The 19,992-nt window shown below is 43.7% G+C and overlaps 2 protein-coding genes across 5 annotated transcripts in view; both read right to left on the reverse strand.

Moving 5' to 3' along the window:
- Positions 1–13,633, reverse strand: part of ZFP14 (ZFP14 zinc finger protein) — a 34,758-nt gene extending 21,125 nt beyond the window's left edge. For 3 of the 4 annotated variants that reach the window (XM_063614146.1, XM_063614145.1, XM_055239680.2), the window contains exons 1-2: positions 13,572–13,625; positions 1,863–1,950 (exon numbers count right to left, since the gene is read on the reverse strand). In XM_063614146.1, coding sequence (XP_063470216.1) covers positions 1,863–1,871 — 9 coding nt within the window. In that variant the 5' untranslated portion in view covers positions 1,872–1,950; positions 13,572–13,625. Of the gene's footprint in view, positions 1–1,862; positions 1,951–13,571 lie in introns of all 4 variants that reach the window. The other variant, XM_055239681.2, reaches the window with a different exon arrangement.
- Positions 13,634–17,488: 3,855 nt separating this feature from the next.
- The window catches only part of ZFP82 (ZFP82 zinc finger protein), a 39,149-nt gene continuing 36,645 nt past the window's right edge, over positions 17,489–19,992 (reverse strand). The window contains exon 5 of the mRNA XM_055239689.2: positions 17,489–18,817. Coding sequence (XP_055095664.1) covers positions 18,714–18,817 — 104 coding nt within the window. The 3' untranslated portion in view covers positions 17,489–18,713. The remainder of the gene's footprint in view (positions 18,818–19,992) is intronic.

The following is a 19,992-nucleotide window of genomic DNA, read 5'->3' on the forward strand; positions in this document are numbered from 1 at the left end:
GTTGAGGCAGGTGGATCACTTGAGGTCAGGAGTTTGAGACCAGCCTGGCCAACATGGTGAAACCCCGTCTCTACAAAAAAACACAAAAATTAGCTGGGCGTGGTGACGGGCACCTGTAATCCCAGCTACTTGGTAGGCTGAGGCACAAGAATCACTTGAACCCGGTAGGTAGAAATTGCAGTGAGCCGAGATCGTGCCACTGCACTCCAGCCTGGGCGACAGAGCGAGACTCTGTCTCAAAAAAAAAAAAAAAATTGTATTGAACTATATGATTCCACTTGAACAAAGTTCTCGTTTTGTTTTGTCTTTTTGAGACAGGGTCTGGCTCTGTCATCCAGACTGGAGTGCAGTGGTGCGATCTCGGTTCACTATAACCTCCACCTCCCGAGCTCTAGCCATTTGCCCACCTCAGCCTCCTGAGTAGCTGCGTCTGTAGATGTGCCACCATGCCTGGCTAGGTTTTGTATTTTTTGTAGAGACATGGTTTTGCCTTGTTGCCCAGGATGGTCTGGAACTCCTGAGCTTAAGCGATCTGCCCACCTCAGCCTCCCCAAGTACTGGGATTACAGGCATGAGCCATCACACCTGCCCCACTTGAACAAGGTTCCAAAAATAAGCAAAATTACATTATAGTGTTCGACATCAAGATAGTGGTTACCCTGGGCAGTGGGTGGGTGGGGAGTGACTGAAAGCATCTGAGGTGATTTCCTTTCTTGACCTGATAGCATAGATGTACTCAATTTATGAAAATTCATCCAGCCATACACTTATGGTTTGTATATTTTTTTGTATATATGTCATTCCTCCACAAAAAATTTCAAAAACGTTTTAAAAATGTCATATTGTGGCCGGGTGCAGTGGCTCACACCTGTAATCTCAGCACTTTGGGAGGCCGAGGCAGGTGGATCACCTGAGGTGAGGAGTTCAAGACGAGCCTGGCCAATATGGTGAAATCCTGTCTCTACTAAAAATACAAAAATTAGCCAGGCATGGTGGCGGGCACCTGTAATCCCAGCTACTTGGGAGGCTGAGGCAGGAGAATCACTTGAACCCTGAAGGTGGAGGTTGCAGTGAGCCGAGATCATGCCACTGCACTCCAGCCTGGGTGATAAGAGTGAAATTCTGTCTCAAAAAAAAAAAAAAAAAAGTCATATTATGTATTGGGGACACCTATTTTTCCTATGTAAAACTAAGACAAAAATCACTGTACTGAGAAAAATATACTTTTTCTGGAGTTTAAGTTTTAAAATGAAAAGCGGTTCCACTGGAAGATGTTAACAGGAGGACATTCTGCAAAGAATGCCTTCAGTTTTCTCAAGGCATCTCATTTTCGCTTTCTCACGGCTATTGACAGAAGATTTTGTAGGTAGGAGATGCTCAACATTAGTGGGAGAAGAGATAGCCACATAGGATACTGGGCTATCTGTCCCAATCCTCACAGGAGGGAAAAGAACTGGAGCAGGTTCTTTTTTTTTTTGAGACGGTGTCTTGCTCTGTCACCCCAGCTGGAGTGAAGTAGCACGATCTCGTCTCACTGCAGCCTCTACCTCCGGGGGTCCAGCGATTCTCCTGCCTCAGCCTCCTGGGTGCCTGCCACCACGCCGGCTAATTTTTGTATTTTTAGTAGAGATGGGGTTTCGCCATGTTGGCCAGGCTGGTCTTGAACTCCTGACCTCGAGTGATCCGCCCGCCTCGGCCTCCCAAAGTGCTGGGATTACAGGCGTGAGCCATTGCGCCCAGCCATGGAGCAGGTTCTTGGATGAAGCTCTGGTAAGCAGGAAGTTTCAGAATAAAGAATGAATCTACATACATGATACAGAAATTGACAGTATTTCGAAAAGGACAGAGAAACATTAACTTACATGGGCCATGGTTTTAGAACTGCAAAAACTGGTCAGTCCTTTTCAAGATTTCTCTGTTGGAGAACTACGGAGTCCTGATAAGCCAGAGCTGAAAGAAGAAAAAGAAACCATGAAATAAGCTGCGCCATAGAGCTCCCAAAATGATGTACATGATAAATATGAAAACTTTTTTCTCTTCCATTCCTTCTCCCAAACTACTTCCATTGGCTTTTCCAAACTACTACCCACCACTATGCCCATCCGTATCCTATACCCACATATAACTGGGGAAAAGTATAGGGAGTCTAAAGAAAAACAAGCTCTGGCCGGGCGCGGTGGCTCTCGCCGGTAATCTCAGCACTTTGGGAGGCCAAGGCAGTTGGAGGACCTGAAGTCTGGAGTTCGGGACCAGCCTGACCAACATGGAGAAACCTTGCCTCTACTAAAAATACAAAATTAGCCGGGCGTGGTGGCACATGCTTGTAATCCCAGCTACTCGGCAGGCTGAGGCAGGAGAATCGCTTGAACCCAGGAAGCGGAGGTTGCGGTGAGCTGAGATCGTACCATTATACTCCAGCCTGGGCAACAAGAGCGAAGGGGAGGGGAGGGGAGGGGAGGGGAGGGGAGGGGAGGGGAGGGGAGGGAAGGGAAGGAATACAAGCTCTGAAGAAATAGGTGACAAATGATGAACTTGGTGTAGAAGCCTAGCTACTTCTGCAAGAAGATTTCTGACCAGGTCGCCCTCTGGCAATGTGGATCTGGTCCAGACACTGGATTACTCAGATTTGTTCTGAGCAGCTCCTCCTCTCTCTAGGACAACCTTTCAAGACTGAGAAGGGCCCTGAATCCTGCCCCTAGAATCCTGCCTGAACTGCCTAAACACAGCAACTAAAAGACCACACAGATTGAACCTGGCAGCTTCTGCCAATGTGAGGCTACTCTTGCTTTCCCCAGCCAGCAAAGCTCATCACTCCAGTTTTCCAATCAGGGCCTCCCATACCATGACATCCTTCACCACTCCTTCTCTTTTATTGATAAATTTTTTTTTTTAGACGTTATTTCACTCTGTCACGCAGGCTGGAGTGCAATGGCACAATCTCAGCTCACTGCAACCTCCATCTCCCGGGTTCAAGCGATTCTCCTGCCTCAGCTTCCTGAGTAGCTGGGATTACAGGTACATGCCACCATGCCCAGCTAATTTTTATATTTTTAGTAGAGACAGGGTTTCGCCATGCTGACCAGGCTTGTCTTGAACTCCTGACCTCAGGTGATTCACCCGCCTCGGCCTCCCAAAGGGCTGGGATTACAGGCGTGAGCCACCGCGCTCGGCCCCACTTTCCTCTTAGTATCCCAGCTGGGGACGGAAGGGATTCATGATTCCTGCAGTTGGTCAACAACATTCATTGAGAACCTCTGTGTGCTGGGTACTCTATACACACTGTCAGTTGTTCTCAGTACTGTTCTGCAATGTAGTGCTCGCCTTTTAATAGCTCAGGAAACTAATGCCCAGGGGTCAAATCAGTTAAGTTGCAGACATTTGTTTTGAATCTACATTTCTCTAACTAAAAAGCCAGTTTCTTTTTTTCTTTTTTGGTTTTGTTTTTTTTTGTTTGTTTGTTTTTGCAGAGTCTTGTTCTGTCACCCAGGCTGAACTGCAGTGGCATGACCATGGCTCACTGTAACCTCTGCCTCCAGGGTTCAAGTGTTTCTCCTGCCTCAGTCTCCCAAGTAGCTGGGATTACAGGCGCCTGCCACTATGCCTGGCTAATTTTTATATTTATAGTAAAGACAGGGTTTCACCATGTTGCCCAGGCTGGTCTTGAACTCCTGACCTCAACTGATCCACCCGCCTCAGTCTCCTAAAATGTTGAGATTACAGGCGTGAGCCACCACACCCAACCTAAAAGCCAGTTTCTCTTTCAACTCAGGTATTTGTCTCTGAAGCAAGGATTTCTACTTCACCAGGAGAAATCTGATCATTAGCAATTCACTAAAAAAAAAAGAGGAATAACTAATAGTAAGTTTTGTTTTGTTTTGTGTTTTCAAAAACACAGTCTCACTCTATTACCCAGGCTGGACTGCAATGGCATGATCTTGGCTCACAGCAGCCTCGACCTCCAGGGTTCAAGCAATCCTCCCACCTCAGATTCCCAAGTAGTTGGGACTATAGGTGGATACCACCATGCCCAGCTAATAATCTTTCAAAAAATATTACATCTCAGAAGATAGCAAAATAGTTCTTTCCATCTATGGTCCACCTGCAGAAACATCAGTTTGAGCAATTATCCATGAACAAAAATGTCCTCACAATAGCTAAGGCAACCAGGTGAGAGATCGCAGTACTGGGCTGTAGCACAATAATAAGAAAACAAGCAAGGCCGGGCGCGGTGCCTCACGCCTGTAATCCCAGCACTCTGGGAGGCCGAGGCGGGTGGATCACGAGGTCAGGAGATCGAGACCATCCTGGCTAACACGGTGAAACCCCGTCTCTACTAAAAATACAAAAAAAAAAAAAATTAGCCAGGCGCGGTGGCGGGTGCCTGTAGTCCCAGCTACTCGGGAGGCTGAGGGAGGAGAATGGGGTGAACCCGGGAGGCGGAGCTGGCAGTGAGCCGAGATAGCGCCATTGCACTCCAGCCTGGGCGACAGAGCAAGACTCCGCCTCAAAAAAAAAAAACAAAAAAAACAAACAAAAGAAAAAAAGAAAAGAAGCATTGAAGAGTGCAGGAAGGACAGTTCGACATTACTCATGTCACCCCTCCCCAGCTCAAGGCAGCACAGTATAGACAGAGGTATTGCCCACTTGGGGAAAAGTCAGGGAAGTGAGCACAGAACTTTGCCTGTTCCCTAACACCAGGCCTGCCACAGTAAAAGCCAGCAACAGGGAGACTCCCAACCCCAGACTCCAGGCCAGTAGCCACAGATTGACCTTCTAGACCTGCTCTGGCATCAGGAAAGATCATGCAGCCCAGGCTTCAGGCTTGCATGATGAACTCCACCTCCAGGCTGCCACCACCATCAGGCTGACATCAGAGGCCCTGGGCTCCAACAGCCCTTAGCAACAGGCAGGCCTCAGTGGCCTCTGCAATCAGGCACATAACAGTATGGCACCAGTCACAGTGGTCTCAGGCTTTGAGCGTGCCCCAGCGCTGCACTAGCCAGAGTGGCCCTGGGCTTGGGGCATGCTATGTGCAACACCAGAGAATGTGGTTCCAGCCTTTGGGAGCATCCCAGCACTATACCCACCATAGCAGCCCCAGCCTTAAGGACCAAACCAGACAGGCTGCCCAGAATCACTGGATGGGCTATTGATGGGCTTTCCCAGATGAAACTCATTCTGCAAAGACTGGAATAAATACACAGTCCTTTCAAGTGTGCAGACATCAATGCACGGTCACAAGGATCAACAACAATCAGGGAAACATGACATCGCCAATAGGACAACATAAAGTGCCAGTGATTGACTCTAAAGAAATGGAGATGTCTGAACTGCCTGATAAAGAATTCAAATAGGCTGGGTGCAGTGGCTCACGCTTGTAATCCCAGCACTTTGGGAGGCTGAGGCAGGCGGATCACGAGGTCAGGAGATCGAGACCATCCTGGCTAACATGGTGAAACCCCGTTTCTACTAAAAAATACAAAAAAATTAGGCAGGCATGGTGGTGGGTGCCTGTAGTCCAGTTACTCGGGAGGCTGAGGCGGGAGAATGCCGTGAACCCGGGAGGCGGAGCTTGCAGTGAGTCGAGATCACGCCACTGCACTCCAGCCTGGGCAACAGAGTGAGACTCTGTCTCAAAAAAAAAAAAGAAAAGAATTCAAATAACTGTTTTAAAGAAGTTCAGGGAACTTCAAGAAATACAGAGAACTTAAAAGAGAAAAACAATATGTGATCAGAATGAGAAATTAAATAGATTGAAATAATTTTTAAAATCAAACATAAATTCTGGAGCTGAAAAATACAGTGAAGGAAATTTTGAAAATGCAAGACAGAACATCAACAGCAGAATTGACCAAGCAGAGGAATGAATCTGTAAACTTGAAGACAAGTTATCTAAAAATATACAGTTGGATGGAAAAAAGGATGAAAAGAAATGCAGAAAGTTTATAGGATTCATGGGACAGCATCAAAATAGCAAATATTTGAGCAGTAGGAGTTAAAAAGGGAGAAGAGAAAGATAAGTAGAAAGCTTATTTAAAGAAATAACAGCAGGCACAGAGGCTCATGCCTATAATCCCAGCACTTTGGGAGGCCAAAGTGGGATCACTTGAGTCCAGGAGTTTGAAACCAGCCTGAGCAACATAGCAAGACTTATCTCTACAAATAATTTTTAAAAAATAAGCCAGGTATTGTTGCATGTGCCTGTAGTTCCAGCTACATGGGAGGCTGAGGCAGGAGGATCACTTGGACCCAGAAGTTCAAGGTTGCAGTGAGCTATGATCATGCCACTACACTCCAGCCTGGGCAACAGCGTGAGATGAAAGGAAAGGAAGGGAGATAAGAAGGAAGGAGGGAAGGAGGGAGGGAGGGACGGAGGGAAAGAGGGAAGGAGGGAAAGAAGGAAGGAAGGAAGGAAGGAAGGAAGGAAGGAAGGAAGGAAGGAAGGAAGGAAGGAGAAAGAAAGAAAAAAGAGAGGAAAGAGAAAGAGGAAGGAAGGAAGGGACGGAAGGAGGTAGGGAGGAAAGGAGGAAGGAAGGAAGGAAGGAAGGAAGGAAGGAAGGAAGGAAGGAAGGAAGGAAAAAAGAAAAGAGGAAAGAGAAAAAAAGAGTAGCAAAAAACTTTCAAAACCTGGGGAAAGGTAAGTATCCAAGTATAGCCCAAAGTTAGAAGGAAGAAAATAATAAAGATTAGGGCAGAAATAAATGACACAGACCAGAAAGCAAATAGAAAGAATCAATAAAATTAAGCCTTGTTTTTTTGAAAAAAGAAAAAACCCACAAAATTGACAAACCTAACTAAGCTATACTAACCAACAGAAAACAGAAAATATTGAAAATATTCAAATAAAACCAGAAATGAAAAAGGAGACATTACAACTGATACAACAGAAATACAAGAGACTATTATGAACAAATATACACCAGAAAATTGGATAACCTAGAATAAATGATTAATTTCCTGACACATACAACCTACCAAGATTGAATTATGAAGAAATAAAAAATCTGAACAGGCTGGGCATGGTGGCTCCTGCCTGTAACCCCAACATTTTGGGAAGCCAATCATTATGACAAACAGTATGGAGAGGCCTCAAAAAATTAAAAATAGAACTACCATATGATCTAGCAATCACACTACTGTATATATCCAAAGGAAATGAAATCAGAATGTCAAAGAGATCTCTGCACTCTCATGTTTATTATAGCATTATTCACGATGGCCAACACATGGTGTCCATCAATGGATGAATGGACAAAGAAAATCTGCTATGTATATAAAATGTAATACCATTCAGCTATGATAAAGAAACAAAACCTGTCATTTGTGACAACACGGATGAAACTGGAAGGACATTACATTAAGTGAAATAAGCCAGAAACAGAAAGATAAACACCACATGATCTTATTCATAAGTGGAATCTTAAAAAGTTGATCTCGACCAGGCGTGGTGGCTCACGCCTGTAATCCCAGCACTTTGGGAGGCCAAGGCGGGCGGATCACCTGAGGTCAGGAGTTCAAGACCAGCCTTACCATCACGGAGAAACCCCGTCTCTACTAAAAATACAAAATTAGCCGGGTGTGGTAGCACATGGCTGTAATCCCAGTTACTCGGGAGGCTGAGGCAAGATAATCACTTGAACCCGGGAGGCGGAGGTTGTGGTGAGCCGAGATTACATCATTGCACTGCAGCCTGGGCAACAAGAGCGAAACTCCGTCTCAAAAAAAAAAAAAAAACACTTGATCTCATGGAAGTAGAGAGTAGAATGGTAGTTACCAGAATCTAGGGTAGTTGGGGGTGGGGGGAAATGGCAAGGTTGAGGAGATGTTGGTCAAACGATACAAAATTTCAGTTACATAGGAGGAATAAGTTCAAGAGATGTATTGTACAACATGGTGATATAGTTAACAATACATTGTATTACTGAAAAAAGCTAAGACCTGTAAAGTGTTCTCACCACAAAAATGGTAACTATGTAAAAGGTAATTCATATGTTAATTAGCTAGATTTAGACATTCCACAACGTACATATACTTTAAAACACCATGATGTACATGATAAATACATAAAACTTTATCTGTCAAAAAAATAATTTTAATACTAAAGCTCAGTATTAAGAAAATGACCGGCCTGGGCAACATAGCGAGACCTTGTCTCTACAAAAAAATTTTAAAAATTAGCCGGGCATGGTAGTGTGCACCTGTAGTCTCAGCTACTAGGAGGTTGAGGCAGGAGGATGCTTGAACCTGGGAAGCAGAGGTTGCAGTGAGCTGAGATGATGCCACTGCACTCAAGCCTGGGCAACAGAGTAAGACCCTGCCTCAAAAAAAAAAAAAAAAAAAAAAGAAAGAAAAGAAAGAAAGAAAGAAAAAAGAAAAAAATGAATGTTAAAGCAAACAAAATGTACCTTTTTACAATGGCTGCATTGTGAGACCTCAAAGACTGATGATGCCCTATAGTAGCAAGGTCGTGGGGACACTGACACTAGGCTGGTCCACATTTAGAGCTATGCGAAGCAGCATTTCAATCCTGTAAACTCTGAATTAGAAGCTCCACTTCTGACACTAAAGGGACGTTTGTATCTGTACATAAAGATTATGCAGAACTATAGCCAGGGCAGTGGCTCATGCCTGTAATCCCAGCACTTTGGGAGGCCAAGACGGACGGATCACCTGAGGTCAGGAGTTCAAGACCAGCCTGGCCAACATGGTGAAACCTTGTCTCTACAAAAATACAAAAATTAGCCGAGCATGATGGCAGGTGCCTGTAATCCCAGCTACTCGGGAGGCTGGGGCAGAATCGCTTGAACCCAGGAGACGGAGGTTGCAATGAGCTGACGTCGTGCCATTGCACTCCAGCCTGGGTGACAGAGGGAGACTGTCTCAAAAAAAAAAAAAAAAAAGAAAAAAGATTATGCAGAGCTATGCTGACAGCATGGTTTATAATGGATTAATGGATTAAAGTTGAAAAGAACCTAATTTAGGAATGATTCAATAACCTGTTGTTTATCCATACCATTGAAAATGATGCAACCATTAAAAATGATGTTGCCTTAATTTTGAATGGGTGAAGCCAGTGTGTTAAAAAAAGAAAATACCAGCATGTGTAGTGTGAAACTATTTTGACAGAAAAAAAAATCATGTTTCCCTAGCAGGACCAGTTAAAATGTTTACAGTCACAGCCAGCAACACACACCACCACATTAAACAGAGTGTGAGCCTGAAATACCCAAATACTTCAAATAAGACTTTCCCAGCTCCAGTTTTTCTTTCAGTCTTCCCTTTAACGGAGAAAAAAAGCTAAGGATACTGTAAAAACAGATGCTGTTTTTTCTGCGTGGCTTTTTTTTTTTTTTACTTCGGCTTCTCATTCATGAACCAACTCTATGATTTAATTTGCCCATGTGTGTTGGAGTATGGCCTAGAAAAGAATGGCAAAAAGTCCCCGACTGATGTCTTCTAAGCACTGAAGGCAGCTCCATGCTGCTTTCTTTCACATCTTCCTGACAAACAGGTTTATTTTGCTTCTGAACCAGTCTTTTGGCTAAGATGCCTATGAAGCCCTCCAGCAGATGTTGGGTCTCCTTGACCAACTGGTCTCACTTTGCATATAATATCATTAAAATAAAAACTGTAAGGCATACATCTGTATGAAACCCAGTTACTTCCATAAAGACCCTGTAGCTTTAGTATAATCTGGACAAAACTTGACAGTGTGTGCCATCATCAGATTGATATCTCTTCCCTTCATCATGAGATTGCTGAATAAAGCAGGAAGGATTTTTTTTCTTTTTTTTTTTTTTTTTTTGAGACAAGGTCTTGCTTTGTCACCCAGGCTGGAGTGCAGTGGCACGATCTCGGCTCACCACAACTTCCACCTCCTGGGTTCAAGTGATTCTCCTGCCTCAGCCTCCCGAGTAGCTGGGATTACAGGCGCATGCCACCATGCCCAGCTAATTTTTTTTTTTTTTTTTTTTTTTTTTTGGATACGGAGTCTCGCTCTGTCGCCCAGGCTGGAGGGCAGTGGCGCGATCTCGGCTCACTGCAAGCTCTGCCTCCTGGGTTCACACCATTATCTTGCCTCAGCCTCCTGAGTAGCTGGGACTACAGGCGTGTGCCGCCATGCCTGGCTAATTTTTTGTATTTTTAGTACAGACAGGGTTTCACCGTGTTAGCCAGGATGGTCTCGATCTGCTGACCTCATGTGATCCGCCGCCTTGGCCCCCCAAAGTGCTGGGATTACAGGCGTGAGCCACCGCGCCCAGCCTAATTTTTGTATTTTCAGTAGAGATGGGGTTTCGCCATTTTGGCCAGGCTGGTCTCAAACTCCTGACCTCAGGTAATGCACCTGCCTTGGCCTCCCAAAGTGCTGAGATTACAGGCGTGAGCCACTGTGCCCAGCCAGATTTTTTTTTTTAAGTATGCATAATGATGATATTTGGTAAACTGTTGTAATTACCAATACGTGCTTTTTTTTTTCTGCATGATATTAGACAGGTTACTTTCCAGTTCCCCATATGAAATGGTGAGAACTACAGTTTCTACCTCAAAGGATTGTTATGAGAAATAAATAAGATACTACATATAAGGCACTTAGAGTAGTAAATAAGCATTTCATAAAAGTCAGCTATATTAATAAAGATGAAGAATACTACATATGCTTCTTCCCACAATTATTTTTAAAATTCTACTCAGGCCTGTAATCCCAGCACTTTGGGAGGCCAACACAAGTGGATCACTTAGGTCAGGAGTTCAAGACCAGCCTGGCCAACATAGTGAAACCCCGTCTCTACTAAAAATACAAAAATTAGCCAGGCATGGTGATGCATGCCTGTAATCCCAGCTACTTGGGAGGCTGAGGCAGGAGAATGGTTTGAACCTGGGGCGGGTGGCTGCAGTGAGCCAAGATCGTGCCACCGCACTCCAGCCTGGGTGACAGAGCAAAACACTGTCTCAAAAAAAAAAAAAAAAAAAAAAAAAAATTCTTCGCAGCCCTGCTCTTGATAGGCAATCCTTCTTGATTGTCAACAATTTACAAAAGGAGGGTACACAGATAAAACAAATGTGGTAGGATACTAATTTTGAGATCTGGGTGATGAGGAAAAATATTAAATTACAACCTAACAGTAACAAATCTACTGAGCACTTATTATGTGCCAAGCATTAGCTAAGGGTTTTGCATATATTAATTCCTCTACTCAGAGCCATCCTATATAGCAGGGTCTATCATTATCCTCATTTTGCAGATGATGAAACTGTGGCACAAAGAGATTAAATAAATTGCCCCAAGCTCAGACAGCTCTAAGTGGCAGGTTGAGGACTAGAACCCCCCTACTTTAGCTCCATAACCCATACAACTGTCACCGTACTGAACTGCATCTCATGAGACCTGATAAATACGTGGCCTGAAACAAACTCATGCTGTCAAAAACTTCAAGCCACTTTCCAAATTTCTACTGTCTTCCCTTCCCTTCTAATAACCCCTTCCCTTGTTAACACAGACCTCTCCACTAAAAACCCTATCGTATTATCACTCCTTAAAAGCCTCAAAAGCAGAAAAGATCCTGTCGCCAACCAAACTACCTCCTTACCTTTCCCTGCTTTTGAACTCAGGGCGGTGGGGATCAAAGAGACCTAGTGTGTAATTCCATCTAAACTGTAAACTCCTCAACTAATCACCATCGAATGAAAGTTCTGCACGGTGGCTCACGCCTGTAATCTCAACACTTTGGGAGGATGAGGTGGAAGAATTCCTTGAGTCCAGGAGTTCAAGATCAGCCTGTGCAACATAGGGAGACCTCATTTCTGCAAAAAATTTTTAAAATTGGGCGTGGGACCATGTGCCTGTGGTCTCAGCTACTCAGGAGGCTGCGGTGGGAGGATCGCTTGAGCCAGGGAGGTCCAGGCTGCAGGGAGCGAGATCACTTCACTGCACTCCTGCCTAAAGGACAGAGTGAGACCCTGTCTTTAAAAAAAAAAAAAAAAATTTTAAGTAACAAAATAAAGCTCTACAGTTAGCTTCTCTTCAGGAGGTTTACTTCCAGACCATCCAAATGATTAGAAAGAGACAGCTCATAAGAGAAACTAAATTACTGCCAAATGCTCATGTCAATACCTACTGGAGGCCGGGCGCGGTGGTTCATCCCTGTAGTCCTAGCTACTCGGCAGGCTGAAGCAGGAGAATCCCTTGAACCCGGGAGGCGGAGGTTGCAGTGAGCCCCTCGTGCCACTGCACTCCAGCCTGGGTAACAGACCCAGACTCCATCTCAAAAAAAAAAAAAAAACCTACTGGAAAGGGGTAGGAATTGGAATCTATCCTCATCACCCCATCATTCACTGGGAAGGAAGGCCAAAGCACCAGGTCAGTGGACAGGACATTTCAGGGGTTAAAGGCTAACCAGCTCAAGATTAACTGGAACAAGCCCGCATAGTCTGACAAAATCATATCTATTGACTGGCAGAAAGGGAGAAAATTCCACAGGAAGGGTTGGAATAGGATGGACGAGAGAGAGGAGAAAAGCTCTTTCGTAAACGGTTAAGTTCCAGCTGAAGGAGTCTAAGGAGGATCTAATGACAGCTGCGATCTGGAATGGCTGCGGTTTCCGAGGTGAGATTAGGAGAGGCAGGGATTAATGAAATATTGAATGCAATCATGAGTGTAATCAAGAGTGTATCCCCAGTAATAAAATGAAAACAGCAAAGCAAGTCTAGAACATCACTGGTAAGAAAACTGTAATCTCTCAAAGAGGGAGTCATTATGCCATTTTACTACTACTGCACCACCTGGGGAGAAATCATGTTTTCTATTAATTTTGCAACTGGCTTCATCTGTCTCTTCCTTCCTAGCCTGATTAATGACAGAGCCGCTTCATTGTTCAGTCCGAGCTGATTTTCACTCCTTCACAGAAGAGGAAAGCAAATGCCCCCACGCCCAGAAAAATAAAAATTACACTTCATGGAACAAAAAGGAAACACAAAGTCATCTGGATGTTGACTTGTCTATATGCAACAGCAATCATTTCCTCCTCTCCCCGCTGCCTTCCTAAAGAACAGCAGGATTGGGAAAGGAGACGGGAATCTTGAGACCTCGGGCCTTTCTTGGAGCCGGCCTTGGCTGATCAGGACACACCCCCGCTAGCGCACTTGCTCCCTCCGTCTACTGCGCGCAAAACCTGATGGAAATAACAGGGATCCTGGAATAAAGCTGACCCTTTCCCGTATCAGAGAGAAAGGCCAGGTACACGAAGACGGGGCTGGAATCTGTCTCCGAGTTCCCCGCAGTTTCCATGGGAGGGAGCTCGGGTAAAGCTGTGCAATCTGCAGTTCTTCTTCAGACTGCGTCTTTTTGTTTGGGGGCCTTCATTCACTCCGGGGTTCCTGCATCTAACTCGGAGCCATTCCGGGCCGCTAGACCTGGGCGGCTCTGAAGCGGGAAGGCAGAGGACGCAACAGGGCACCCGGCGCCCAGTCAGCGCCAGAAACTCCATAGCTACTGCCTCCTGGCTCACACTGAGGTCCGCGCCGCCCCCGGGCCACCCCCGCGCCCATTGCCTCTATGCAAGCGACCAACTCACCTCTCGAAGCCGACACCAGCAGGGAAGCCGGAAAGAACTGCGAGCGGAGGCCTGTGGGAAATGTAGTCCGCCGATGGGAGGGACTGGTTCCAGCCCCAACGGGCTGCGCGGAGTGCTCATGCGCGGGCGCCGGAGATCCGGACGCGCTCGGGGCGGGAGGGCCCTCCAGGCTGCGTGGGGCTGAGGCGGGTTCGGGCTTGCGTTTGCTTTTGTCGCTGAGGAAGACTTTTATTTGTTTATTTTCTTGAGACAGGGTCTTACTCTGTCGCCCAGGCTGGAGTGCAGTGGCGTGATTAGTTAGAGCTCACTGCAGCCGCGACCTCCCGGGCTCAAGCGACCCTCCCACCGGAGCCTCCGAGTAGCTGGGACTGCAGGCGCGCGCCACCACGCCCAACTAATTTTTTAAATTTTTATAGAGACCAGATCTCCCTATGTTACCCAAGCCGGTGTCGAACTCCTAGGCTTAAAAGATCCTCCCGCCTGAGCCTCCCAAAGCGCTGGGACTACAGGCGTGAGCCACCGGGCTCAGCCGCGGAGGATTTAGAAAGAAGTTTTGGCACCAGCAGGTGCCTAATATGTGTACTAAACACCTACCAGTTACTCACTGCATACTACACCCAAGCAAGGTGTGGGCACACATCAGGCATCCAATGAAAATACTCTCAAAGCCCACTAGAACCTGGAGCAGGACGTAAACCTGGAAAGGTCGCTCGTGCTCACTGCGCTCTCCCTTTCTCCCACTCTGTCTCCGTCTGTGTGTGTGTGTGTGTGTGTGTGTGTGTGTGTGTGTGTGTGTCGTATCTCCTGCAGTTGTGAATGTATTGTTCTAAAAATACAAAAAATTAGCCGGGCGTGGTCGCGCGCGCCTGTAATCCCAGCTATTCAGGAGGCTGAGGCAGGAAAATCGCTTGAACCAGGGAAGCAGAGGTTGCATTGAGCTGAGATGCGCCATTGAACCCCAGCTTGGGCAACAAGAGTGAAACTCCTTTTCAAAAGAAAAAGACTAACTGGAGAGGTCTGTCTCAGATGAGATTGAATTTGTCCTGTCCTGCGTTCCTTCAGGAAAGAAATGGGATAAGCCCACCAGGGACCACCCTGAGGCATCTTCTGTATCCCAAATTCTTTGATAGATTAGTTAATACATGAAAGAATTTGTTCTTTCCTTAAGAATATAAAACTTTAGAATATATTTGAAAATGCCTCGGCAATCTTGTTTCATTTTGCAAAGAATAGGATATGCATGAAATAGGAGATAAATGAAAAATCTGAACTACTTTATAACTACTAAGATGGTGGCCAGACGCGGTGGCTGACGCCTATAATCCCATCACTTTGGGGGGGCCGAGGCGGGTGGATCACCTGAGGTCAGGAGTTCGAGAACAGCCTGGCCAACATGGTGAAACCCTGTCTCTACTAAAAATACAAAAAAATTTAGCCGGACATGGTGACACACACCTGTAGTCCCAGCTACTCGGGAGGCTGAGGCAGGAGAATCGCTTGAACGAGGGAGACGGAGGTTGCAGTGAGCCAAGATCGTGCAGCTGCACTCCAGCCTGGGCGACAGAGCAAGATGCCGTATCAAAAAAAAAAAAAAAAGACTAAGAATGCCGAAGGCCCAAAGTAATTTTTTTAATTAAAAATCACGGTCCTATGTACATGTTTACAATTAAATTTATGTAAGGAAATCAACACTCCATTTAAAAAAAATAAAAAGAATTATTAAAATAGCTCCTCCATATTCTCTGTTTTGACTAATTTTTTTTTTTTTTTTGAAACAAAGTCTTGCTCTGTCACCCTACCTGGAGTGTGGTGGCACAATACTGTCTCACTGCAACCTCAGCCTCCCAGGTTCAAGGGATTCTCCTGCCTCAGCCTCCGGAGTAGCTGAAATTACAGGTGCCCGCCACCACGCCCGGCTAATTTTTTGTATTTTTAGTGGAGACGGGGTTTCACCACGTTGGCCAGGCTGGTCTTGAACTCCTGGCCTCAAGTGATCCGCCTGCCTCAGCCTCCCAAAGTGCTGGGATTACAGGCTTGAGCCACTGCACCTGGCCTTGTTTTGACTAAGTTTTGAGGCCTTCTGACACTAGGGGCTAAATTCTTCACACACTCTCTGGTGAGGAGACTGCTGGTGAAGATAACTAACTGTAGGTCATTTTCCTTGTCCAACAGCACCAGAGAATTAACGCCTGACTTCACTGAGATACGATGGAGGGATTTTTGGAAAGGGCCCTGCTCTGTGTCAAATGATGGGGCACTTGGTCCGATATCATGCTCACTGACCTTCTGAAATAGGATTTTCTTCAGATTGTTTATTTTCTCATGTCATTCAGTTTGAAAAAAGTGATTTGGACCTTCAATTCATCATAATCATGCAGAATAAGAGCATTTACTTCAGAGAGTTTCATTTCTTTTCTCAGTATCTAAATCTGTACTATTAATATTTTCAGTTGCCTCTCAGACATCCGCAGTTTCTCTTAGTAGAAAAAAAAAAGCAAACCCACGTGTCAAATGCTCCATCATTTGACACAGAGCAGTGTCCTTTGTAAAAAACCCTTCCATTGTACCTCTAAAACCTGTCATTCTAACCTTTTGGTTGTTCTTATTAACAGGTCATGGACAGGCATGGTGGCTCAAGCCTGTAATCCCAGCACTTTGGGAGGCTGAGGCAGGCGAATGGCTTGAGCCCAGGAGTTTAAGACCAGCCTGGATAACATGGGGAAATCCCGACTCTACAAAAAAATACAAAAATTAGCCAGTCATGGTGATGCACATCTGTAATTCCAACTACTCAATTTTTTCATATATATATTTGTGTATATATCTATATATATACACACATATATCATATATATATGATTTTAGTAACTTTGAAATCATAAAAACTAAAGATGCCTCAGCAGGAATTAAGTCCATGTTATTTCTCAACATATTTCTGGAGCCTTCATTTATTCCAAAACTATATCTTGTGGATGTACTTTACATTAAGTTTGCAGATTGAGAAAGTGGCCCAACATGTACCAAACCTTGTGTTTTAATCATTTATGGTAATATTGTATAATTTATGACCTCAACTTTTGTTAAATACCTTCATGGCAAAGGCACTATCAGAAGCTGCTGCAAAACCTCACACCATCAGCACTGGTGAAGGAGAAAGCTGTTGCTTTCTGCTTTCTTCTGTCTTCCTAATCTTGCATGAGTTTATCTCACTGGAAGAACATAGATCACATCTGGAATTCTAGAGGCAAGAGGGTCTAAAAATTATAGTGCTGAGGCTTCCAGCCTCTGTAGCACAAAAAAGAGCATGGGGCACAGAAGAATACTTAAAACAACAACAACAAATGATATCCAGCACACTTGGTTTTTTAAACAATTTTCTATTTTTATTTTTTGGAGACAAAGTTTCACTCTTGTCACCCAGGCTGGAGTGCAATGGTGCAATCTCGACTCACTGCAACCTCTGCCTCCCAGGTTCAAGAGATTCTCCTGCCTCAGCCTCCCAAGTAGCTGGGACTACAGGTGTGTGCCACCATGCCTGGCTAATTTTTTTTTTTGTATTTTTAGTAGAGATGGGGTTTTACTATGTTGGCCAGGCTGGTCTCGAACTCCTGACTTCAGGTGATCTACCCACCTCGGCCTCCCAAAGTGCTGGGATTACAACCGTGAGCCACCGTGCCCGGCCTGTTTTTTAAACAATTTAATATCATCATTTAAAATTTGGCTTTTTCCTCAAAATTTCTCAAAAAAAAGAAAAAAATTTGTTTTGCTACCCCAATGCTAGAAAGATATTCTACATTTTCTCCTGAAGCCCTTCTTGCTTTACCTTTTACGATTAGATCACTCATGCATCTGGAATTGATTTATGTATAGTGTGAGGTAAGGGTCAAGATGAATTTTTTTATCAAAACAGATACACAACTGATCAAGTGCTTTTTATTGAAAAGACCACCACTTCCCAACCACATGGCCGAGGAAACTTTATCACAAATTAGATAACCACATATATATATAGAGAGATCTATTTCAGGGGTCTTTATTTTGTTCCATTGGTCTATTTGTTCATTCTTGCTCATTCTAACATACATGAATGAACATTCTTGTTCATTCTAACATACCTGCCTTAATGACTACAGTACAACTTGTCACATTAACAAACCCAAGGAGAAAAACATCATATCAATGAGCCAAAAAGGCATCTGACTATATTTAGCAGACATTTCTAATAAAAAAAAAAAGTTAAACAAGAACTGAAAGAGACAACTGAGCTACAAAATCTATTTATCTAAGACCTAGAGTAAACATTACACCAAGTAATTTTCATTAAATTGGAGAAAATGACCAGATGCCTGCTATCACCACAAATACTAAACCTTGTGCTGGAGACTCTATTACAATAACAATAATTTAAAAAATAATCACTATAAATATTTAGGAAAAAAACAAAATTATATCTATTTGCAGTTGACACACCTGATTGCCTAGAAAACCAAGAGTCTAGTAAAAAATAAAATTTAAAAGATTATTAGGTAATAATGAAAGCTATGATTGTATCCACATTTAATGTATTCATATGACAATATCAACATAAATACAATATGGGAGAAGGTAAGTCCATTTATAACAAAGGACTACTATCTAGAATTTTATTTTTTAAGAATCTTATAATTCTTCTATTTTAAAAGCTTTTTTAAAGGAATACAGGCAAAGACATGAATTGGCAAGTTACAGTGTTTAGCCAATATGCAGATGTGAAAAGATGTCCAACTCACCATTAACCAGGAAAATATTACTATGCATACCAGAAGGATATAAGGAAAACATATTTCACTGGTTGAAGGGATTGTGCACTGGGAACATACTGATGCTCTCTACTTCTAAGACAGTATCTAGTGAGGTTGAAAGTAAATATTAATTATGACTGAGCAATCCTACTTTTGATAAATACCTTAGAGAAACTCTTGCTTATGTACAGTAATAAACACAGACCTATTCAATAAGGTATTTTTCACAGCGAGAAATTGCTTATCACCTAAATATTGATCAATAAGAAAGTTTAAATACATATAGTGTATATATAAAAGATAGGGCTAGTGGGCTTTCTATTCTATTGAAAAGTGTCATTCAGAAAAAGCAAGCAGCTGGTTACAAAGCATGATGGGAGTTGCTTTCCTCACCATACAAGTAACCATACATCTGCCATAATGCTGACATTTTCATCTTTGAAGTCCTTTTGGTTACGGCAGCATCTGCCAAAGTAGAATCACATCTGCAATAGGTATTGAGAATGGGAGTTCTATGGTGAAATCTGAATTACATTGAATTAAATAAAATAAAACTCCATTTTCTTTCATTTTGATAGGCACTTAATGTGACTTTTTCCCCCAAGAAATACAGTATACAGAGCTCTCATACATGTTTCACAAAATCATTTCCTTCAAGTAGGATTAAGTACTAGTGTTCTGTGGAACATAGTTTCAGAAATTTTGAGTAAATGTACTGTCTCCAGAAGACCTCTGTTAATGTGAAAATGTTACTTAAGAAGAGAAACACATTGTCCTATTAGCAAAACCTAATTTTATTATAGCACTTAAAATAGTCTTCTTCATGTTACATTTTACTGTTTACAAATTAAAAACCATTTGAAATCTTGGGTGGACAAGATGTATTATTCTATGTGATTAATGACTAATTAATGACATCTGCCCAATCTGAGCAAACTGGACTTGGAGGTACAAATCTTAATCTATGAATAGAGTGACATTACAGAGATTTAGTTAAAAATAAAGAGTTGTGGCAATACTTACTTTTATTTTGTGGAAGGTGCTGTGGTTTGAATGTGTCCCCCAAAGTTCGTTTCCAAGTTTTTGGGAGAAACTTGATCCCTAATGCAACAATATTAAGAGGTGGGACTGTTAAGAGGTGATTAGGCCATGAGGGGTCTGCCCTCATGAATGGATTAATGCTGTTACCACAGGAATAGGTTTGCTATCACGTAAGTGGGTTTCTTATAAAAGGGTAAGTTTGGCCCCTTTTGCTGGCTTGCTCTCTCTCTCACCCCCCTTTGCCCTTCCGCCATGAGATGACACAGCAAGAGGGCACTCATAAGATGTCAGCCTGTCAATCTTGGGCTTCTCAGTCTCCAGAACCATGAGTCAATAAATTTCTGTTTGCTGTGGATTACTGAGTCTGTAGTATTCTGTTATAGCAACACAAAACAGACTAAGACAGAAAATTGGTACTGGAAAAGTACGCAGTTGCTATAATGAATAACTGAAAGTGTGGAAGTGGTTTTGGAACTAGGTAATGGGTAAGAGCTGAAAAAGTTTTGAACTGGATGTCAGAAAAAGACTATAGCTGTGGGTGGAATGTTAAAGGGTGATTCTGAGGCCGGGCACGGTGGCTCAAGTCTGTAATCCCAGCA

The sequence above is a fragment of the Symphalangus syndactylus genome, chromosome 13 (genome assembly GCF_028878055.3).
Source record: "Symphalangus syndactylus isolate Jambi chromosome 13, NHGRI_mSymSyn1-v2.1_pri, whole genome shotgun sequence".
Lineage (NCBI taxonomy): Eukaryota > Metazoa > Chordata > Mammalia > Primates > Hylobatidae > Symphalangus > Symphalangus syndactylus.